Source organism: Microtus pennsylvanicus, chromosome 6, assembly GCF_037038515.1.
Source record: "Microtus pennsylvanicus isolate mMicPen1 chromosome 6, mMicPen1.hap1, whole genome shotgun sequence".
NCBI lineage: Eukaryota > Metazoa > Chordata > Mammalia > Rodentia > Cricetidae > Microtus > Microtus pennsylvanicus.
Genome location: NC_134584.1, coordinates 1,347,648 through 1,370,655, shown reverse-complemented (window position 1 = coordinate 1,370,655; position 23,008 = coordinate 1,347,648). Strand labels below are relative to the sequence as shown.

Below are 23,008 nucleotides of genomic sequence, written 5' to 3'. Positions count from 1 at the left end.
GCTACATGGTGGCTCACAACCACCTGTGATGAGATCTGGTGCCCTCTTCTGGCCCTCAGACAGACAGATCACTATACATAATAAAAATAGAGGAGCTCAGTGCAGTCTGAGGACAGGTTCACCCCTCTGTCTGAGGGTGTCTGTGGAGGTCAAAAGTCAGTGGCTGGCCTCACTGCTCCTGTGATCCTTCAGCTTTCACCCCTAATATCTGACTCTGGGCTTTATTTATTAAGACTAATTAGAATTTGTTATACATTCTGCCTGCTGTGTGGCCAGGGGAAAATCACTGTCCATCTCTGTTCACATCCTGCCACAGCCACTTACACTTTCCCAATCATTGAAACTGTCTCTGCCTGCAGCCCACCTGCCTTTGAGCTCCTGAAGCTCGTGCTGAGATGAGAGCCGTCCCACAGCTGCTGGTGACACCATGTGTCTGAGGTGAGGTGAGGCCCAGTGCTGAGGTCTACAGACAGTTTGTTACAGTACCTAATCCTCCTGCCTCAGCCTCCACCGCCTCAGTGAGTTGACTGGTGTATAGACCACGATGGTCTCTGCCACCTCCAACATCCACCTCGGTCACCCTTGCAGCCAGAGCCACCCAGCTTCCTAACCTTGAGGGAGGAACCCAGCCGCTCTGTGTCTCACCTCCCTATGGGAATAATAATAATAAAAACCTGACTTTTGTATTAAATCAGTTTGTTTTATTGGATTTCAGTTCAACGCAGTGGGTGAGGATAGAGGTTGGGAATGGGGAACCCCACTGTAACGTTCTGACACTTATGACCCCTAGCCCTGCCGGGAGTGTACCCCTCCTGTCTTTTAATGATTCTAAAGGCACTTGAATAGCGTTGGTTGTTGTTTTGAGGACCCTCAGGGTTGCCATGGCAACAGGGACTAAGAGGATACTCCAGGACCAAAGGGATGGAGTCTGGAGATGCCATTCCACCCAGTCCCGTATGTCTTGTGATGCAGAGGTTGAGGAGGAAGCGTAGGACCAAAGGGTCCCCATGTTCCCAGCCAAGCTTGGTCTGAGCTTTGATTGCATCAAGTTGTGTTTCTCTCTGGACTCTCTGGGCAAAGGCTGCAGGCTCAGATATGTTCTGTAAAGGAAGACACCGAGGGGCCCAGGAAACCACAGATGTCACAGCTGGGCAGGAGGAGAGCTGCAGTCTGTTGTCCCTAACTGAAGGGACAGAGGTGGATGCTGGGGGAGGAACCTAGTTGGGATAGGTGACTGGGTCTGCTCTCTGAGCCCCTGCTGCTCATGCTGCCCCAAGGGGACTACATCTGCAGAGGCTCTCCTAGGACCCAGGGCAGCCACTCTTGCGGGCAGGTATCTAGGAATACAGCAAGGCAGGATGGAGGGACCTGTAGGGGACATGGCTTCTCCAGGCGGGTCGAAGTTTCTGGTGGGGGATGGGGCTCCCACTCAGCAGGGCCTGGGGCAGCCCCAGGTTGGCCATTGGCCAAGTAGCAGTGAACAGGAGCCAGTGCACACCCTGTCCTCCCAGGGTCCCCGCAGCCTTGGGCCCTGTGTGTGCCCAGTGAGCCAAAGAGGCATCCACTGTAAGCACTATGTCTGTCCAGTGTCCCCAGGGGCCACCCACCATAGGCTTCTGGGGAACCTGACTGCCGAGTAGAGGCTTTTGGGCCACAGCCTGCACCTGCATAGGGAACCTTGGACCCTGAGTGTCCCCAGCCATTTTGGGTCTCAGCCCAGGAGCCACAGCAGAGGGTGGAAAAGACAGGTTGAAACCATTAGAAAACAAGCCAGGAACTGCAAAAGGTGTGTGATCTGCTCAAAAACGGTCAAATAGATGTCTACAAAAACCGAGGACGTTCGGCCTCCATGCTTACCCCATGGAAAACAGATATGCATAGGTGGAATTATCCGGGGCTGGATGGAGGTCTGAGAGGTCCCCACCAGCCCACCGTGGGGCCGACTCAGATCATCTTCATGTTGAACTTGCGTGCGCCGCCCTGGCCGGTCGCGGCTGCTGGACCGTCCACCTTACGGAAGGAATATTCCACGGAGAAGTTATTCTTGTGCTGCCCTCGGCCGCGGCTCCACACAAAAAGCAGCAGGAAGCAGAAGAGGACCACGCCCAGGAAGGTGATGCACCCCATGGCGGTGGACACCAGGATGGTGGTGAGGTCCAGCGGAAACCGGACGCCCACCTGGGTTTCATTGAGCCCATTGCCCTGGGTCCGGTTGGCGGCCGGATGGACGGTCAAGGTGGCGAAATACGTGTCATTGCCTCCGGCGTTGCTGGCCACGCACGTGTAGGTGCCACTGTCTTGGGGCCTCGTGTCCGCGACTGCCAGCGTGCCCCCAGGCAGCACGCGTGCGCGGCCCTGGCTGGTGGCCGTCACCGTGTGGTGCTGGGGCGTCACCCAGGCCACGGTGGGCATGGGCTCTCCCTCGGCCCGGCACAGGAAGCGCACGTCGTCTCCCTCGGTGGCCATTATGTGCTGCAGCCGCCTCTCCCGGATCTTGGGCTTGCGACACACGAAGTACTCGAAGAGCACGGAATCAGGGAGGTTGTGCAGGGCATCGCCACGCACCTCGGCCGGGGTGGCGCAGGCGGGGAGCCTGCCGTCGAAGTTCAGGGTCTTCCGCCTCTGCACGATCCACAGCAGGCGACAGTCACAGGCCAGCGGGTTGCCGTCCACGCGCAGCGTCTCGAGCGTGTTCACGGAGTGGAACGTGTTCTCCTCCAGCGTGGACAGCAGGTTGTCCGAGAGGTTGAGCAGGCGGATCTGTCGCAGCCCCACGAAGGCCTGCGGCTCGATGACTGCTAGCAGGGCCCCGGCTAGGTGCAGCTCGCGCAGGCGCACCAGGTCCCGGAAGGAGCCCCGCGGCACCGTGCTGATGGGGTTGTGCGACAGGTTGAGGCACGTGAGGTGGGCCTGCTGTCGCAGCGCGGCGGCCGGTACGGCCGTGATGTTGGTGTGCGTGATGGACAGCGACGTGAGGTTCAGCCCACGGAGGCTGCCCGGGGCCACCTCCTCCAGCAGCGGCCAGTTGTCGATCTCCAGATGCAGGAGGCCCGGAAGCTTCTGGAAGTTCTGGTCCTCCAGGGCGGCGATGGCCAGGTGGCGCAGGCGCAGAGCGCCCAGGCCCCGCAGGTGGCCCAGCGACTCCGGGGACAGCGACGTGAGGTTGCAGCGCTCCAGGGTGAGCTCGGCCAGCCCCAGCAGCCCCGCGAAGGCCCTGCGGGAGATGAACACCAAGTCATTGTCGCCTACCTCCAGCCGCCGGAGGCTGCGCAGGTCCTGGAAGCTGAAATCCAACAGGATGACCAGCTTGTTCTCGCTGAGGTCCAGCAGCGTGAGGCTGTCCAGGTGCGTGAACACGCCGGGTGGGATAAGCTTCAGTTGGTTGCCACGGAGACGCAGGATGCGCAGCCGGGGCAGGTTGGCGAACGCCCCAGGCTCCACGTGTGCGATCACGTTGTGGTTGAGGTCCAGCTCCTCCAGGTTGGGCAGCGAGGCCAGGTCCCCAGGGTTCAGGCAGCGGATGCGGTTGCGGTTGAGCTCCAGCAGGCGTGTCTCGGCTGGGATGCCGTCTGGGATGGCAGTCAGCCGGCGGCGCCCACAGGCCACTATGCGTGTGGATGCGGAGCATTCGCAGCGGGCAGGGCAGCCAGCGGCCAGAGGAGGCGCCATGGGCAACAGTAGCAGTTGCAAGCCCAGCATAGGCAGCCAGCAGGTCATGGTGTAGGGTCTGGGCCTAGGGCCACGCCAGCATCGTCCAGGACACCTGAAATGGGAAGGGGGAGTGTGACATTATCCATACATGGCACCTGGACACTTGTAATCCCAGCCAGACATGACCAGAGACGCTGACCTGTGACTGCACAACGAGGAGATCTCCAGACGGATACCCACGGTACAGTATGCATGACGGAAACCCACTGCCCCCGACCAAGCAGCAGAAACACAGCATGGGCCATCCACACTGAGTATAACTCAGCCATGGAATAGGCTCTGACATATCCTGCAGCCTGCAGGGCCGTTGAGGGCGCTGTGCTCAATGAAAGACCAGCTCCCACAAGCCCACTCAGCAGGACCCCGTGCAACACCTGGCGCAAGTAGATGAGGTTAAAACAAACACCTTTATAGCTCAGGTCAGCCTCCAACTCACCAGCAGTTGACTCTAACCTTGAAGATGAAGCAGAGCAGGATGATACCTGAGCCTGAGAACCTAAGAGAGACGGGAGATGGGAAGGACCTTGCCCAGGGCCTGGGGTGGGGGACCTAAGTATGCCAGGCCTAGTGGACACCCTGGTTTGACTATCTGCAGTCTGGAACTGTGACGGAGGATATCTCCCTCTGAGGACACCTAGTTGGTCACTCATGATGACCCCCATGGCTGTGGGAGAGGCCAGGGCAAAGACCCTGACTCCAGAGTGGGTGAGATGCTGAGACTTCCTGGGTTTTCCCCCAACAGCCTGACTGTAGCCCAGACCCAGGGGTCAGGGTGGGGAAGGGACAGCTGGACCGGGGCTGCCTGGCCTCTGTTGCAACAGTTTCCCATCTGCCAGGCAACTATTTATAGCATGTTAGCAGCTGAAGCCCCCAGGCAAGACCTAGCAGTCTGTGCCAGCCTTCCTGTCTTCTCAGTGTTCCACAGAGCAGACTGGCAACCCTGGTGACCCTGGTGCCAGGCTTGTGAGGACAGAGACTGGAAGGCACAGGTGCAAAGGAGAATCCCCGCCTAGAATCCCCCAGTGAGGGGCTGGAGGCGTGGTCAGGGTGGAGCCCCTGCCAATCCCCCAGTGAAGGGCTGGAGGCGTGATGGGGTGGAGCCCTTGCCTAGAATCCCCCTGTGAAGGGCTGGGGGCGTGGTCAGGGTGCAGCCGTTGCCTAAAATCATGCCTTCTCTTTCCAGCTGTCTTTCTGTGGTGTGTGTTCACACATGTGGAGCCCAGAGTGGGATGCAGTCCTAGGCATTCATTCTCCACTTTGTGTTTTGAGACAAGGTCCCTCAGGGGATCCGAAGTCTGCTGACTAGGTAGGTGGTCCAGCCACAAGCCCCCAGGATCTCCTGCTTCTCAGCGCTGAGATGCAGAAGTGTGCCCTTGTGCCAGCTTCTCATGAGGGTGGTGGGGATCTGAGCTCAGATCTGATTTATGCCACTAGCACATCATGGCTGGGCCATCCCCATTACCTCTTCAGGTAGCTCAGGGCAGCCCGGAGCTGTCTATGTGGGTGGTCTTGAGCACCTACTGCTCGTTGTTTCTGCGTCCTCTCAGTAAAGAACCTCCAGTTCTCATAGACGATGCCATGGACTGACAGGTCCGGAGTCTCTGGTCGCAGCCACTGAACCACAGCCTCATTGTGCAATCCCTGATGGCCCCTGCACTCTCTCTGCTTCTGGCTTCTCAAAGCTCAGCCTCCAAATCCGTCCAGGGCACGGGCTAGCAGGGCGCGGGCGAGGGCTCTCTCACTGTAATTACTCCACCGCTCAGGGACAGTAGTGCTCTTGAGCCAGCCCGGCAGGGGCCACTCAAAGGACGACCTAGTTTTTCAACTCTAACCTCCCCGGCAGGCCTGGCCCTGTCATCTCCGCAGGGTGTGTTAGAGAAGCCTTGGGGGGTGGGGCGCGTGAATGGCAGCTATCTGAAGCCACCGTCTGCTCTTCAGCCTGGACCCTGCCCCTTTTTACTCGGTGCCTGAAGGAACTTACTGTCCTTTCTGGACGTTTGCGGAGGTAAGAGGGAATTGCAGGTTTCGGAAGCCCCTTTCCATCTCACTCTCCAGTGAGGATGCTGGCTGCCCCAGGCAAGAGGAAACCCCCTCTGAGCCTCTGAAATCCTGAACCTACTGCAGGGGCCGAAGGCGCCAATCCCTGGTCCCTGATGACAGTGGGAATTGGAATTCCAGGGCGGCTCCAGGTCCTGGGCCTCTGGGCTGAGGTCCCTGGGGTCCAGGGCATTGGGCAGTGGGTTGTGAGGTACACGGAGGATGCCATTGGATGGGCTGGTTTCTCTGTTCCCTCTCTTCTCCTCTGAAGGTTCACTAGCCCTTCAGAGCAGGGGGAGCATGGCTCTGGCAGGCCTTGCCCTTCCCCCATCACCTCTGCCTTGCTAAACCCTTAGATTTAGTTCCCAAAGCTAGCTCCCAAAGTCTGTGCCCCTCCCTGAGGCTGAGGAGAAGGGCCAGCGAGCAGTCACCCTCTCCTCTCATCTAGTTAGCACGCCCAGTCAGTACAGACCACCTCACCCTAACGCGGGGTTTCCCCTTTCCCTTTATAAACCGCCATTTGCCTATGGGCCATGCCTGTCTCCCCTCTATCCAGAGGCGGCAGCCCTTTGTCCCTCAGGGACAAATGTCCCTTCCTCCATCTCCTGTCCTCTGTCCCTCTGGGGAAAATGAATCTCCTTTGTGCTGAGAGCCTGGTCTTGGGGCCCTGAGCTGTTCTGTGGCCTTGGGGAGGGCCACCACAAAACCGTCTGTTCCAGGTCCTGGTTCCACTTGGAGCATCCCTCACCTTCTGAGGACTAAACTACTATGTGGCCTTTTTGTTCTGACTGTGGATTCTGAGCCACTTGAGCCCCGGCAGGCCTCAGACTGTCAGCAATGCTGACTCAAGAGTGGGGCAGTAGGACTGGCTCAGTGGTCATCTTTTGCCCTCCTGTGGGCGTCACCCGGGCTCCCCTCAATCCCACTCCAGGGACGGAGGCCAGTCTCTGGTGTCTCCCAGACTGACGCCTGGCACCCCAGTCTCACGCTTGGCAGTACAGGCAGAAAAGGGGGTGCTTTGCTCAACCGCCAGACACCCCACCAGGTGCTGGCAGCTCTGTCAGAAAACTAAAAACCAAGATATCCCAAACCTACTGGGGGCAGTATCACAGGCCTGTTATCCCAGTGCCCCAAAAACTGAGGCAGGAGGATTGTGAATTTCAGTACAAGATGTAATTTAGTGCAACCATCTCTCAAAATAAAAAAGGGGAACCGGGCTAGAGAGATAGCTCAGTGATTAGTTCCAGATGCTCGCCGAGTTTGGGTCCCAGCACCCATGTAGGGGCTCACAACCCCCTGTAACTCTGTTCCCAGGGGATCCAACTCTCTTCGGGTTTCCTGGAACACTGCGCACAAGCGATTCAGACATCATACAGGCAACATACTGTACATATAAAATAAACAAATCTGGGGAAAAATTAGCCGAGCATGACGGTGCATTCCTTTAACCCCAGCACTTGGGAGGCAGAGGCAGGAAGATCTCTGTGGGTTCAAGGCCAACCTGGCCTATAGAATGAGTTCCAACACAGCCAGAGCTACACACACACAAAAAAAAAAACTGTCTCGACCCGAAGAGGACATACATATATCTAATCTACATGGGAAGTAGAAAAAGACAAGATCTCTTGAATAAATTGGGAGCATGGGGATCTTGGGAGAGGGCTGAAGGGGAGGGGAGAGGCAGGGAGGAGAGCAGAGAAAAATGTAGAGCTCAATAAAAATCAATAAAAATGTTTAAAAAAAAGGAAAACCCTGTCTCAAAAAACAAACAGGCAAACAAACCAATCAAAAATGTAAAATAGCCGGGCGGTGGTGGCACATACCTTTAATACCAGCACTCTGGAGGCAGAGGCAGGCGGATCTCTGTGAGTTCTAGGCCAGCCTAGTCTACAAGAGCTAGTTCCAGAACAAGAACCAAAAAAAGCTACAGAGAAACCCTGTCTCGAAAATCCAAAATAAAAACGACAACAACAACAACAACAAAAAAACCCAAAAAACCAAAAATGTAAAATAGGACTAGAGTGTGACTCAGGGTCACAGTGAGGGGGCTGGGGGCGTGACTGGGGTGGAGCCCCGCCTAGAATACCCAGTGAGGGTCTGGGGCGTGGTCGGGGTGGGGCACTGGTCTAGCGCGTGAGAGATCCTGGGTTTCATTCCTAACACTGTAAAAATAAAGAATCAACAAAAAGACAGTTTTGTCCCCAAAGGCCCCTCTGAGGCTCTGCACCAGACAATAGGAGCAGACAACTGCCTCCTGTACCAGAATCTGAAACCTTCTGGGCTCTCTCTCACTCCTACCCCATGGTAGAACCCTTGAGATAGCCCTCGTGGGGCTTTAGGGTCTGACAAGCCCCATATGGATACCCGCCCCCGCCCCCCAAGGAAGAGCCCTACCTAAGGCTTCAAGGACACGACTCATTAATATGCATGAGAAGCCACTGCTGCAGCCTTGGCAGGACCTGGGAGCCTGGGCGGGCTGCAAGGGGTCCAGCCTGCCCAGACACCGTCCTTCTAATCCTTGGCTCCCCTCACCCCTGAGCTGAAGGCCCACGGTTTCCAGTGGACTCCCAGGGCCTCTCAGTACATCCAAAAACGCCTCCAACTAAACCTCCATCATCCCTTTCCCTTCTTCAGTCCCTGGGTACCCACAAATCTTTGTCCTGTCTCCGAATTCCCCCGTTCTGAACACTTCCTATCACGAGTCCCACACTTGATGGTCAACTGTGTCCTGTTCCTGTTGCTCTCTGAGGATGAACGGACAGAAAAAATGTGAGTAAATCAGCTGAAGGTTTGGAGAACCTTCCTGAAGGAGGGGAGTGGAGGCTGCAGGGCCAGCGAAGGGAAGGCGATTGGGCCACCCCGTGCCAGTGCCCAGGGAGCCAAGGAATACAGAGCAAGAGAAGGCATGGTCGGAAGTACCAGCTCAGAGTCCCTGACTACCACACATATGTGCACATACAGAGATCTGGTCAGCCACATCCCTGTTCATCTCCCTTGAGCCTCAGTTCCCTATTTTCCTGAAAACCAAGCAGAACCCCTGGGCTGGCTTGCTTCTAGAAGTTTCCACCAGGTGCTGCCTAGGTTAGGAGAAGATCTCCCTCACTCCCTCGTTCAGCAAGCATTTAGTGGCTGCCCTCAATCTATGGAAATAGGACCATCCTGGGCCTAGGATAGGTCACCTCCTGTGGAGCAGGGCCCTGCCTATGGGACTGTCCTGAATCCACTGTGACCCGGTGTCACCTCGAGATAGTCAGAGGAGGCAGGCAGGAAAACAGGAAGATTCTGTGACACTGGCTGGCAGAGGGAGGAAGGGGCCTCCGTGCTCCCTGGGTCTGAGGAGGAGGTGTGTCCCTGAGGCAGGTGGTGGATTTCTCCAGCAGCCTGGGGGGTTTCAGGGGTCACCAGCAGCCTGGGGGGTTCTCACCCAGGGCCACCGTGGTTTGGAGGAGGACTGGGATGTGACTGCCTGGTAGCCAGGGAGTTTCCCGTTGCTGGAGGATGGAGACTCTCAACCCTGGGGTCTGACATCTGTCTGAGCCATGCTGTGGGGGCCCCCAGGAGCAGTCTGGGAAACCGGGCCTCTCCTGCCACCCCTCCCAACTCTCTCTGGCTACAAATTCTGAGGGAATTTGACAAAGAAGTGTTCGGTCCAAGAGAAGACAAGGTGTGCTGGGAATCCGGGGTCCCTTGTCCCCTCTTCGGCCACAGGACACTGAGGCCATCCTGGGAAAGAATGAAGCTGAGTGCTGGGGGAAGACAGGCTCCTGTCTGTCACCCCTGGGTCCCCTCACCACAATAAGAGTATAGGGTAAAGTGGGGTGAGGACAGGCTTGGTACACTCCCATGAGCACCCTCCTTTCTGAGTGCATTTTTGGGGACACTCTCCCAGCCCCCCTCCTCCAGGGCTGGTTCATTCTCCCGTCCTAGATCTAGGTCCTCCTGGGGCTTTTAATCCATGACAATTCATTAAAGCCCTAATTAACCTCCCATCTGCCGTGGGTCCCTGTCCGCTGTTTTGGGGGGCAGGGGTCCTTCTGACCCAATTTCTTTAGTAGCCTGTGCCTGAGGGGAGGAGTGGACTCCCCACCACCCGTCGCAGCAGAAAAGTTGAGGAAGCTTCTAGACTGGCAAACACTTGAGCCCCCGGTATATACTGTATCTGCTCACCGCTTGCCCTGAAAGCAGAAACGGCAGCATTTGGGGAGCGGGGAGGTTACCGGGGGTCACCTGAGCCAGCTCTGATTTTACTAAAGCCGACTCTTTGGTGTTCTCAAGATTGACCGGAGAGGTGGTAGGCGGCTTGCCCGGGCTGCCCACCTCTCATTCTGAAGCTTGCTGGGAAGTTCTGCTAAAAACCTTCCTACCTGGTGAGTCGCTTGTGACTCATGAGTGCCTGGGAGTGACAGCCCTGTGGGTAGAGGCACAAAAACCTCGGGTTTGGGACCTTGTGTGCTCCCACCCTTTGAGGAGCGATCACAGCCTGGCTGCATCTGGGGGTGGATGGCAACGGCCTCCCCCACTCTACAGATGGAAACACTGAGGCCGGCCGCGCATGCGTGCTGCACGGGTGGGAACTGATGATACCCATCATAGTGCTTGATCCTGGGGGGAAGTGGTTGCCCGGATAGAGTGTCAATTGTAGGAAAGGACAAGGGACAGAAGAGCAATTAGGAGGCTAATGGGGCCCCACTGGGTCCCCCATCCCACACCTCATTGAGAGTCTGTGTGGAGGGGTCACCCATGGGGTCACCTGAGACCATCCAAGCAGCTGCTACAGCTCAGAGGGACTAGGACCGAGCTTTTGAAACCCTCCGTTCCCAGTGGAGCCGCCCTGCCTTCTGTCCTTCACCCCTTAACACCTGCCTTTGCGGGCTGGATGCTTCCTCTGGGGAGCCCTCTCAGGTTGCCTTCGCTCTGACGGATTTGTTCTTGCTAAAAATCCCCACCAGGTTCCAAGTCCCAATCACCCCATCCCAGTCATCAACCGGCAGGCACTGGATGTCCCCTCCTCAGTGCCACTGGAAATAAGGGGGGGGTCTCAGGCCTGGCCTGGGCTCTGAGCCCCCCCACACACAAGAAGCTGCCTGGCACCAATAGAGGTTCCCAAATGCATCAGACCCCCAAGTTCTGAGTTCTCCCCACTGGGAGGAGGGACACCTGTGTCTCGGGGACTCTGGCGTTGGGAGCACTCACTTGTGAGATGGAGTGGGAACATGCACCTGTGTCCAACTGGAACCCAAGCTCTGCGTCTCCCAACTTGTTGAATGGGGCCCAGTGGCCTCCCTGGCCAGGACCCAGGACCCAGGAGACACCAGGCCTGGCCTCTGAGATGGGATGGACGGACGCCCCCACCACCGTGGCTGCTGCTGGGACACAGGCCTGCAGAGTGTATGTGCCGGGGTCTGCCTAGCATCCCATTTCCTCCCCACGGGGACCTCAAATATGCGCGAGTCACGCGTGTAGACCCCCCCAATAAATCTCGCGCGCCTCACCCTGCATTGGCTGGCGGGGGATTGCAGGGCGCCGAGCCTTGACTCCATCCCGGGTGTCCTCCTGCCGCAGTGCGCATCTCCGTTCCGCGTCCCCCAGGGTGCTCCCCGAGATGCGCCCCTCAATCCCCTAGACTGCATTCCCGGAGGCGGGGACAACCCCGAAGTTTCCCGGGGGCGCAGAGCGGCTGAAGAGAAGCCTGCGAGGGGAGTCCGGAGGGGGGGGTCTCCGGGCTGCAGTGATGCCACTCACCTGGGCGGCTCCGACTCGGACAGGGCACGGGGGCCGCTCTGAGCAGCCACGAGCCGCCCCACCGCCGCCACCGCCGCCACCGCTGCCACCGCTGCCACCGCCGCTACCGCCGCCTCCCGGGCACTGCCGTGCGCGTTCCCGCCGCGCATCCCCGTGCGCTGGGCTAGGGCGCGCGCGAACAGCAAAGGGTGCTCGCGACACGTGTTGGAGCAGGTCGGGGGCAGATGGGGACGCAGCCCCCGGGCACTCCGCGTGCCTGGCACCTCCTGGTCCTAGGGACCTCCGCAGACAGAGTTCCCGGAAATGCTTGGGGGCTCCCCAGATAAGGCAAGTTGTCCCGCTGGAACCTTCTGGAAACCGCCAACTCCTCCGCTATCCCCTCCCTGTCAGACCAGTCCTCCACCATCTGCACTGCACTACACACCTGACCGATTTGTCAAGCCTCATCCCTGAGTGGCCTTGTCCCCCAGGGAGTTTCAGAGCCTGTCATAGCTCCCCACTGCGCTCCTGCCCGCCTTCTTCCACCTGCTACTCAGAGCTATGGCTGCCACCATCTCCCCTTCTTTCCGGTGCCTTTCCCTGCGCCTGGGACCGCGCTGTGCACCTCAGCACGCACAGCCTGGTGTAGGTAGATCGACGCACACATAGGGGAACATGAAGAGAACCCCGAGATAAGAGGGAGAGTCAGAGAGATAGCACAGAAGTTAGAGCCCTGGCTGCTCTCTCAGAGGACAGGGCTTTTATTCCCAGCACCCGCATGGAAGCTCACAACCAGCTGTAATTCCAGCTCCAGGGACCCGAAGCCCCCTTCTGGTCTATGGATTCCTGTATGCACACATGCAGAGTTAAAAATAAGATCAATCTGCCGGGTGGTGGTGACACACGCCTTTAATCCCAGCACTCAGGAGGCAGAGGCAGGCGGATCTCTGTGAGTTAGAGGCCAGCCTGGTCTACAGAGCTAGTTGCAGGACAGGCTCCAAAGCCACAAAGAAACTCTGTCTCAAAAAACAACAAAAAACAAACAAACAAAAAAGATCAATCTGTCAAAACAGGGGTGAGAAGCCTGTCCCTGCCCGATGAGTGGTCAGCTGGAACCAGGGCTCCCCCGTGTGACAGGAGAGAAGGAGGCTGGCAGTCCCCCAGAGCAGAGGCCCAGTGGGCATTCATCCTGAGGAGGGGCTGGCTGCTTCTGACTCAGCTGCCTTTGTCCCCAGTGAGGAGTGACCTGAGGGAGCCAGAGTGCATGTCCGCCCCAACCCCCATCTTGTCTGCCCTCTGTGTCCTCCAGCAGTTAGTGGCAGCCTGGTGTTGGCCACCTGTGACTCCAGCAGGCTCCTTTTCCAGACTGTCATCTTGGCCTGAGGCCCAGAAACTGCATCCTGGGAGACCATGGACCAGCCCCCCCACCCAAGCCACCGGTGAGAAGCTCTCTTCCATGCAAAGGTCTAGAAAAAAAGTGACACCCCAATATTTTTGGATTTAGGCCCCAACTCCACACCAGGTCTGCCCTGTTTTGTGTACTGATGTGCTCTGAGTCCCCAAGGTTGTGATAACCTGATTCGGGGGACTCCTGGGAGAGGGATTTATTGAGTGCCTACTGTGTACAAAACTACATGGTATACTGGACTTTGCACGGGTAGGGAGAGCTAGTGCCAAAGCCACACGTGGATCCATGTGGGCTCAAGGCCACGTGGACTTGTCCGAGTCCAGGGTTAGCACTCAAATCTGAGGATCTGGAAGCTCCCGTGTCTAGTGCTGTAGACCTCTAATGACTGGGGGACCCCAGGGTGCTGGGGGGCTCTATCCAGCTTCCTTTTATTGCTTTGAGTGGCGAGGGAGCAGGGCAAGCTCACGGCAGATGGGACTGGTTCCCAGCTCAGGACCTTTGCACGTGCTGATCTCCTGCCCAATAGAGAGCCTTCCTCAGCTGTCTGCCCCGCCCGCCCATGCTTCCTCCTGACTCACATCCCCACCCGGCTGCCTTCTGTCCCCGTTCTCAGCCTCCCTGCAATTTCCTAAGATATCCTATAATTTACTCATTCCTCCTATTTATGTCTGCTCTTCCCCCTTTACCCTGCAGCGCGGTCTCCGTGCATGCACCCAGCAGCCAATAGGCTCGTCTTGAACTAGCGACAGAGGTGGCTGAGAACTGGATAGGGTGGTCTGAGGAGAGAATGGGGGTTTCCGGAGACCACGGCATTCTCTGCCCGCATCCCCAGCCAGGGTGTCACTCTCTGCCCCATGTAGGAGTCGGCTGAGGACAGAGACGCGCTTGAGCCACGGATGCCGCTGATGCTTAATGGGTACCAGACGTGTTTGAGGTCTGTGGTGCTGAGGGGCAGTCCGCTGCCCTCTCTGAGCTCGGCGTCCCTGCAGGTTCCTCCACCCCCACCCCACAACTTCTCACAGCCGCCTCTGATGGGAGGCTGTGTGGTGGGAGAGCCGCAGGAGGGTCACAGCCTTCTGAGCAGTGGGCCGGTGAGCACCTGGTTGCCAAGGTTACGACCACCTGTGGCTAGGACGTTGCCATGGAGATGGGCCACCTGGTTGGCAAGGGTGGCTCCCGCTGATGGAGGAGCGTGGGTGTGGTTAGGAGTGTGAGTGACTGCCTGGGAGGGGTGGGATGCTCAGTTCAGTGTGGCCTGGGGACAGCGTGGGGATCCCATGATGAACTTGGTGGGAACCCCGAAGCACAGCAATGCATTTTGAAATAAATGCCTCAGGTCTCTTCCTTTCTGGATTATGACTGACACAGTTGTGTGGCACCTTCCAAGCAGGTGAGGGCAGCTGTACCCCCAACTCCTGACCTGGGGCCTCCCTGGTAACTAGAGGGTGACCTGTCAATTACTAACATGTGAAGTCATGGGTTCCAGGTGTCTTGAGCCTCACCCCAGATTGGCAGGCTTCGCTGTGCATCCTCAGGCCAATGACAACCCTCTCTGAGCCCTAATACCTCTGTCTGCAGATTGTGAGTCACATTAATGGCCCCTGCAGTCTTGAGCACTTGTGGTGTTTACACGGCTGCCAGTGATCAAAAACAAATGTTTGGACACTTACAGGAGGTGGTGACATCGGAAAAGGCACGGACACTCCCTAAGAGGAGTTCTAAGCAGAGGGGATTTCAGTCCAGCTTGCCCGGGATTGGGGGGGAACATCCGTCGAACTCCTCGGTAAGGGGACTCCCACTCCCAGAGGGGACTAGAAATCATCTAAAAATGGCCTCTGCTCCAGGTCAGCCAGGACTACATAGGGACCCTGTCTCAAAGCACAAAAGAAAGAACAGAAGGAAGAAAGAAGGAGGCCTCTTGGCTCTAGAGGGACTGCCAAGTGTTTAGAGTACTGACTGCTCCCACAGGGGCCCCGGGTTCAGTTCCCAGCACCCACAGGGCGGCTAATAACTGTCCACTACAGGGACCCGATGCCACTGTCTGACCTATGCAGACAGACATGTAGGTAACACACCCTTATATACAAAGAAAAGAAAAGAAGTGGTCTCTAGGGCCACCGGATAGCTCAGCAGGTAAAGATGCCTGCTCTCAAGTATGAGGACCCGAGTTCAAATCCCCAGAATTCAAAAGCTGGGACACATACACACACACACACACTTTCTTTTTGTGACAGGGTTTCCCTGTGTATTCCTGGCTGTCCTGGAACTCGCTCTGTAGACCAGACTGGCCTAAGAACTCACAGAGCTCTGCCCGCCTCTGCCTCCAGAGTGCTGGGATTAAAGGCGAGCGCCACCACCGACCAGCATCAGGTTTTTAAAAACTATATTTCATACATTTAAAAAATTTTAAAACATAACTGGCTCTTTTTAAAAAAAAAATATATTTTTCTTAAGATTTGTTTATTTTATATAGTGTTCTGCGTTTATGTCTGCCTTTAGACCAGAAGAGGGCATCAGATCATCAGATGGTTGTGATCCGCCATGTAGGTGCTGGGAATTGAACTCAGGACCTCTGGAAGAGCAGTCAGTGCTCTTAATTGCTGAGTCATCTCTCCAGCCCACACACATTTATTTTCTGTATGGGTGGTACACCCTTGGCACATGCAGAGGTCAGAGGTCAACTTGTGAGAGTCCCAGGGCAGAACTCAGTCCTTCAGGTTGGGTGGCAAGGACAGACTCTTAATACTACCCATGTTTGGACAGGATCTGTCTATGCAGCTCAAACCAACCTGCAGATTGTCATCCTCCTGCTGCGCTGGGACTTCAGGATGGGTTCATTAGGCCTGGCAACCTGAGAATAAAGTTTTTTCTTTTTTCCTGAGACTGTATCACGACAGACCTCCACCTGCTGTGATCTGAAGAGCCAGGACCACAGGCTTGCGGGCATCCCTTTCCGCATCCCTCCACACCGGGCTGGGGTCAGTTGCCGGAGAAGTGAAGGGCTGTCTGCTCAGGTGGGGAGGGGACGTAGTCTCTGACTTCTGTCTCCACCACATCCTCATCCAGTGGGATCGGCAGCCTCAGAAACTAGTTGGAAAATATTCCTTCTGCCTCTGGTTTCTGGAAGAATTGGGGGCTTGCGTTCCTGGGAAGCTTCCAGATAAATTCGATTTCTGCGGCTTATGGAGCTGGGGATGAACCCAAGGCTTGGCACAGTGAGCACTTAAGTCCTCACCTCTGAGCCCTGCCCCCACTGGGATTCTAGGCGGGACTCCACCATGACCACAATCCCAGCCCCTCTCTGGGGATTCTAGGCGGGGTTCCACCCTGACCACGCCCCCAGCCTCTCACTGGGGATTCTAGGCGGGGCTCCACCTTGACCACGCCCCAGCCCCTCACTGGGGGATTCTGGGCGGAGCTCTATCCTCACCACTTCCCCAGCCCACCATGTCACTTGTGTAGGAGTAGGTTCTGCATCTCTTGGAGGGTGGAAGTAGGGGTGAGTGGTGTGAGGTAGCCCACGGTATGGCTGAATCACAGGCCTATTTTTGACAGCTGCAGCAAGGGAGGCACTGGGTAGAAGGGGGAGTATGGATCTGTCTGGGGCTTTGTTTGATTCTAAGTTCCCCAAGTGGTTGTGGATCTGGTTTCTGGCTCTGTGCTCATGTCCGGATCATAGGACAACTTGTGCGAGTCGGTTAGTCGGTTCTGTCCTTTCACCGTGTGGGTTCTGGGATGGGACTCACGCCACCAGCTTGTCAGCAAGTGCCACAAACCCCTGGGCCATCCGGCCAGCCCATGTTTTGTATTTGCTATATAACCCAGACTCCCTGCCTCTGTGACCCCATAGTTAGGCTCAGAGGCGTGCCATCTCCTTCTGCCTTTGCTCTCTGCTCTGTCCCTTTGGGTTCACAGCCACGTTTCTGCCTCGCCTGAGGGTGTTGGTAGCCATAGGGGGCCTTCGATCCTGGAAGATTTGTGTCTGGGCTGCTCAGGATCAACCCTGCTGGAAATGGGAGCGAGCAAAGGCTAGAGGCACGCAAGCAGTCGGGACCAGAGTCTGCGTGCTCGCCCGCTAGACTAGAGACTTTATTGTGGGAGAGACCCGGGTCTCCTCCTTTCTAATAGGGACAGCTAGAGAGCCCATGGGGAGCAGGTTACTGGGTCCCCCCGGAAGAGCTGCGGAGAGACCGGGGAGCTTCAGATTGTGACTCGGGGCTGGATTCCCTGGGCGTCTGAACTCACCCCCTTCGTGGGGGTGGGGGGCGGGGATCTCCAGCTGCCACCAGCCCCGGGATCGATCCTGTAGGAATCCTCCTCTCTCCATCAGGTAGGCTCAGGCCTCATCTGTCCAGTGGTCTGAGCAGAGAGCAGCAGTCTCAGGAGCAGGCTGGTTGGGACTGGGTGACTAAATGTTCCGCTCTAAGCAGAGCCATCCCGGCCCCCCTTTGGCTGTCTGGGATGAACCTGTCACGTGAGAGAGATGTTTCTTTTCCCTGGTTCCCACGTCCTTGACCCCCCCCACCCCCTTGAAGCCAAGGGCAACCTTGAACTTCTGATCCCCCTGCCTCCACGCCCCCAGTGCAGCAAAGACAGGACTGCACCAGCACAGGCTGTTTTTGTGGGGACGGGAATGGACCCCGGAGCCAGAGGCACGTAGGCAAGCACCCTGCCTTCCAGCTACAGCACCAGGCCCTTTACACTCGGACGCCCCTCCCATCGTGGCACCATGAGGATGGGGTGGTTAGAAAAGGGCTCGATGCTACAGAGGAGAGGGAGAATAGAGAGGGACGGGCATCTGAGCAACCTGTGGGACCCTGTGGAACTTCCTTCCCCTCTGTGGGCCTCGGCTGCGTTGTCAAAATGCGGAACTGGGACTAAAGCAAAGGGTGGAGGGGGTGGGGGAGGGACAGAGATGCTGTTGACCTCAGTACCCAGAGGATCTGGTCCACTTTCGGAAGCTTCTGGAAACTGCCAGGAGGTGGTGTCTCAGGGGTGTCCTGCCGATCTGGGGCCCTTTCCCCATCCGCAGGGGCTCCAGGCAAGGTCTCCCAGAGAGGGGCCTCTTGGCACAAGACACGCGGCCTCTCCGCGAAGACCTGGAAGCCGAGGGCCTTGGTGAGCACGGGCACGTGCAACAGGCCGGGTCCCTGCGCCGATGGCCGGAGCCCCCGGCTGCAGCCCCCAGGGCTGCGCTGGCCCAGGCTGGGAAGCTGGAAGCGCGGGATCTGGGCCGGGGTGAGGGGCCGGCTGGTCGGCGTGGTGAGCAGCGGTGGAGGGGCGGGAGGCAGGGATCCTGTGTCAGGGTGGCTGGTGGCCTGGTTCCTCCTGCTGTCCCCTCCCCCTCAACCTCTTCATCTCTCTAAAGCTCCGTCTCTCCCCGTCCATGTCTGCCTTTCTCCCCTCCGACTCCTAGTGAAATATTAAATCTTCAGTGTAATGTTAAGGGAAAACATTAAATATTAAATTTCTCCTTTTTAAAATATTAAAACACCCAGAGTTGGATTTGACTCCCCAAATTCTTAGACCATTTTCTCCCACGCTAAGGTGGCAAGGGACTCTACGGACATAGTCACCCTTTTAACTTTGTGACAGTCGCACAGTCACCCAGATGCAAAACAGCGTTTAAAATAAAAATCAGGGGTGGCGGTGGGGCACACCTTTGATCCCAGCACTCAGGAGGCAGAGGCAGGTGATTCTCTGTGAGTCGAGACCAGCCTGGGCTACAGAGAGTTCCAGGATAGGCAGGGCAACACAGAGAAACCCGGTCTCAAAAAAAACAAAACAACAACAAAAAAATCAAAATACTCAACACAAATAGGATTCTTTTTTTTTTTTTTTTTTTGGTTTTTCGAGACAGGGTTTCTCTGCAGCTTTGGAGCCTGTCCTGGCACTAGCTCTTGTAGACCAGGCTGGCCTCGAACTCACAGAGATACGCCTGCCTCTGCCTCCCGAGTGCTGGGATTAAAGGCGTCCGCCACCACCGCCCGGCACAAATAGGATTCTTCAAAACATACTGTGTACGTGAGTCTTCACTCTGCAATTGTTCCAGGGCTGTGTCAGCAAGTTTCTGTGATGTTACACTGTCCCGAACATAGTAACATGAAGCCCCTTGTTATTTCAGGTGAGTATGTGGAAAATCTCACCTAGGCTGTCCACTGTGTTTTTCTTCCTTCTTGTTTGTTTTTTTTTTCCCCAGACAGGGTTTCTCTGTGTAGCTTTAAAGCCTGACCTAGCCTCAACTCACAGAGAACCTCCTGCTTCTGTCTCCTGAGTACTGAGAAAGGCCTGCGTCACCACCACCCGGTATGTGGGGACAAGTGCCATGGCGTGTGTCTGGAGGTCAGAGGGCAACTTGCAGTCGTTTTCTCCCTCCGGAGGTTCTGGGGGACCAGGCTTGAAGGCAAGGGCCTTTCCTGGCCCCTCCCTCTCACTGGCTCTGTTTTTGTGCCATTGAGGCGAGTCTTGTTCATAGATGTGGGCAGGGCCATCGGGTGGGGCGGGACTTTTTTTTTTTTTGTTTTTTTTTTGTTTTTCGAGACAGGGTTTCTCTGTGGTTTTGGAGCCTGTCCTGGAACTAGCTCTGTAGACCAGGCTGGTCTCGAACTCACAGAGATCCGCCTGCCTCTGCCTCCCAAGTGCTGGGATTAAAGGCGTGCGCCACCACCGCCCGGCTGGGGCGGGGCTTATAGGTATGAACCACCTCTCCTTGCCTTAGCCTTGCTGGCCCCGAGGAGGTAGCCTGCGCTTCCCTGTCTCCAGGCAACAGGTGCTAGGCCAGGCCTCCCCCCCTCCCCCCGTCTCCCCCACCCACACACATCCAGGGTCGCGGCTTACAGGCCCTCCGGCAGCAGGGGACTCTGAGTTCCTCTGCCAGCTAGACTGTTTCCGGCATGAAGTCCACCATACTTCTGTGGTGTAGGGAAGTCAGGACACAGGTACCGCTTGCAGGATGAGGTCTGCAACGGAAAGTAGCCTGGAAACTCGTGGGGGACACCCCACTTTGTGCAGGTCGGCCTCTGAGGGGCAGCCCAGTCAGCTCTCAGGTGAAGTGACTAATCGCATGTGAGTTTCTGAGCGCTAACTCCAGGGCCAGCTCACAGGGCTATTTGTGGCCAGGCAGGGCTGCTGGTCCACACTCTCTCAAGACTACAGCTCAGCAGGAGTGGGGGGGCTTCCTCTCCCCAGTGCCATGTGGAGCACAGGTGGCTGTTTCGAGGGGTGTCAGGGACAAGGCTTGCTGACTTTGGGGAAGCTTAGGGGAGGGCCAGCAGCACTGACGTAATTTCCTTCACGGCTTCCAGAGGCACTAAGCAGGGCTGGCTGGCTTGTTTTTACCACTGAGAAGTGGGACCATGGCTGACTCTGGCCTTGGGTCACATCTTCAGGGAGCCAGGCTTCCGCTGCCTGGGCTCCCCAAACTTAAGAATGGCTGATTGTCTCTGGGGACTGTGACGTGGGCTCCAGCTCAGGTGATGAGAAGGGACTATGAGGGCTGAGGGCTAATTTATGGTTGCCTTATGCCAGTTGCAGGGCAGTCTGCTGGCCTGCCTGAGGTGGAACCTGCCCTGGTCCCTTCCAGGGCCCTGAGCTCACTGCCAGCCATTGAGCTCAGCAGCTGCTCCTCCATTTCCCCATGAGCCTCCTGTGTCAGGTCCTCTGTTGCCCTGGGCGGGGAAGGATCAGAGGAGGCTGTGAGATGAGGCTGGCGGAGGTGACCTCAGACACCCAGGCTTCTCCAGTCCCTTTGCTGGTCTTGGGTTGTGCTGTGTTCTGCCCTGCACATGGTCCTCCACCCAACCCCTGGCTTCTCAGAAGACCAAAGTGACAAAGCGGAAGGGGTAGGAGATGTGGATGCTCAAGTCGGCAATTTTATTAAAAAACAAAATAGAAAAACAGAAACTGAAACACCAAACGGAAGCTCACACAGGAAGGGAGGGCCCCAGGGTGAGGCTGCCTGTGCCTGCTAAGCATCCTGCTGCTGCACGAACGGGTTGGGGATGGCCTCCATGCCGTCCTGGGGGCAGATAAGCACCACCGAGGTGCCGCGGCACACCACGAGCCCCAGCTGCCGTGTGTCCTCCGTCAGCTTGTACTGGTCATCGGGGTCTGGGGGGGTGACAGGCAAGAGGAACTGAAGGGGTGTCCTTCCACCTACTACGCCACAACCAGGACCTCAGAGGGGCCATCCTTGTTTCACACAGCTCTCTTTAGGGACAGACAGTACCCGGGCCCTTGGCTCTCAGAGCTCACTGTGGACATGGACACCTGGAATTCTACAAGAACCCTAAAGGGCAGATGATCACCCCATGAACACCAAGGGGTGCTCTGCAGAGTATGCAAATGCCCGGGAGGGTGTGGACAGGAGCTGGAGACCGCAGTTAGAAAGTGTCATGGGTGCTGGGGAGGGGGCACTCTGCAAGCACTGCAGCCATTGTTCTGGAGAAAGTGGAGATCTTATGGGCCCTGGAGCCACTGACACAGGCTAACAGTCCAGAGGACGGCTGATGGGAATGAGCTGAAGTCTCAAGCCTGGGGCCATCATGGCAGGCTTGTGACCTCTCTGGTAGTCAGGGAGGGACCGAAACCTTAGGTCACCACCTGCTGCAATGTGATCCCACAGGTGTGAGGTAGGAGCAGGGCTTGGTGGCATCCCTGCAGCAACCACAGCAGCTCACCTCGCATGTACTCAATGGTTCCGTCCAGCACCAGGTTGAGCAGTGGGTCAAACCCTTTCAGGATCCCGCTGGCTTGAGAAGTACGGGGAGGAGAGAGATGGGGAAGGATGCTGTCACTTTCCTCCACTGCAGACCCAGGCATAGGGACACTTCAAAGACAGCTGCCACTATAGAACTCATGGGGAGATGTGTCCCTGTGTGGTGGCCTGATGACTGTGACTCCAACCCTCTTCTTTTCAGTGTGGAAGGAGCCACAGATAGTGAGTTCATGGTGGGTCAAGTGTCAATATTTATTTCATTTTTTTTGAGGGGGGGGTCTCATTTGCGCAGGGTAGCCTAAAAACAGCCTGAACTCCCTTTATTCCCTAGCGTTGGAATAGTAGGGCTTGCACAACCACGCCTGGTGCCACGGCAACTATAGCAGTGCTCTACCTGCTCAGCTACAGCCTCCGACCCAGTTGATTTTCAGGAAGACAGGGCCTTGCTACACAGCTCAGACTGGCCTGGAACTTTTGATGCCCCTGCTACTGGAAACCTCTTGGGTCCCTGCTACCTCCAGGCTCTTGGAGGGACTCCTTCCTCTTTCTACAAGGATCACCAATGATGGTCTGGGTGCTACCCCACCTGGCTCTTTCCCTGGGACAGTTTCCCAACCCGCAATTGGGGCAGACTGGTACCTCTCAATGTTACAGGATGGCCCAAGCTTAGTCCTTGTTAAGAATTAAAATGTCTGCCCTGTGTGGCTTCCCTTCTTGCCAACACTGATTCTGTCTTAGGGGCCTGCTGTACCTACTCACCTTCCCGGCCACCCTGGAACTTCACTCGGATGGTCTTGTCAATGTACTTAGACAAGTCCAAGATGCTTTCTTTCTTCTTTTTCTCTTTGTCCTGCTGGAGAGTGGCGGGGTTCAAGAGTGAGGCGCAGTCTTCCCACATCTCTGTTGCCTGGACCTGGCACCTAGGGCTTCCTTTCCACCACCTCACAGCTTCCATAATCCCGTATGCACCCTCATTTCCATGTCCCATTTCCCCTACCTGAATTCCACATCCCTGAGTCTGCATCTCTTGTCTCTATCCCCAAATCCCCCCACGTCTGCATCCACATATCGCCCAGCCTGTTATCCCATGTCCCCCGTCAGCATCCCCACGACGCTCGATCTGTTATCCCATGTTCCATGTCTCCACCCCATGTCCCCCGTCAGCATCCCCACGACGCTCGGTCTGTTATCCCCATGTCGTCAGGTCTGCAATCCCACGTAATTCCCATTCCTCCGCGTCCTTGTCGCCCTGTCCGTCTTCGGGCGTCCGCCGCCCTCTCATCGGTCCTCCTGTGTTCCCGGCTCTCGCTTCCACAATCCCTCGTGCACGGATCCCTGCTATCCCCCGCGATCCAGCTACGCTCACCGCCATCTTGCCGCCGCGCGCTGCTCTGCGCAGGCGCCGCCCCGCCCCT

General features: G+C 56.9%; 2 protein-coding genes across 6 annotated transcripts; both read right to left on the bottom strand.

The window, feature by feature from the left end:
- Window positions 1-671: 671 nt before the first annotated feature.
- On the bottom strand, window positions 672-12,024 carry Lingo3 (leucine rich repeat and Ig domain containing 3). Of its 2 annotated transcripts, none has more exons than XM_075975423.1 (2): window positions 11,491-12,024; window positions 672-3,763 (listed from the first exon to the last, which is right to left on the bottom strand). In XM_075975423.1, exons 1-2 carry the CDS (start codon window positions 11,637-11,639, stop codon window positions 1,945-1,947), a joined length of 1,968 nt encoding a protein of 655 aa, XP_075831538.1. In that variant the 5' UTR covers window positions 11,640-12,024; the 3' UTR covers window positions 672-1,944. The 2 variants fall into 2 exon arrangements, with proteins under 2 accessions (XP_075831538.1, XP_075831539.1); XM_075975424.1 differs by having other exon boundaries at window positions 11,241-11,583.
- Window positions 12,025-20,728: 8,704 nt separating this feature from the next.
- On the bottom strand, window positions 20,729-23,007 carry Lsm7 (LSM7 homolog, U6 small nuclear RNA and mRNA degradation associated). Of its 4 annotated transcripts, none has more exons than XM_075975421.1 (4): window positions 22,960-23,007; window positions 22,353-22,446; window positions 21,556-21,627; window positions 20,729-20,986 (listed from the first exon to the last, which is right to left on the bottom strand). In XM_075975421.1, the coding sequence occupies exons 1-4, from the start codon at window positions 22,963-22,965 to the stop codon at window positions 20,844-20,846; spliced, it is 315 nt and encodes a 104-aa protein (XP_075831536.1). In that variant the 5' UTR covers window positions 22,966-23,007; the 3' UTR covers window positions 20,729-20,843. The 4 variants fall into 4 exon arrangements, with proteins under 4 accessions (XP_075831536.1, XP_075831537.1, XP_075831535.1 ...); XM_075975422.1 differs by having other exon boundaries at window positions 22,353-22,443; window positions 22,960-23,002; XM_075975420.1 differs by lacking the exon at window positions 22,960-23,007 and adding an exon at window positions 22,591-22,738.
- Between the last annotated feature and the right edge of the window lies 1 nt (window position 23,008).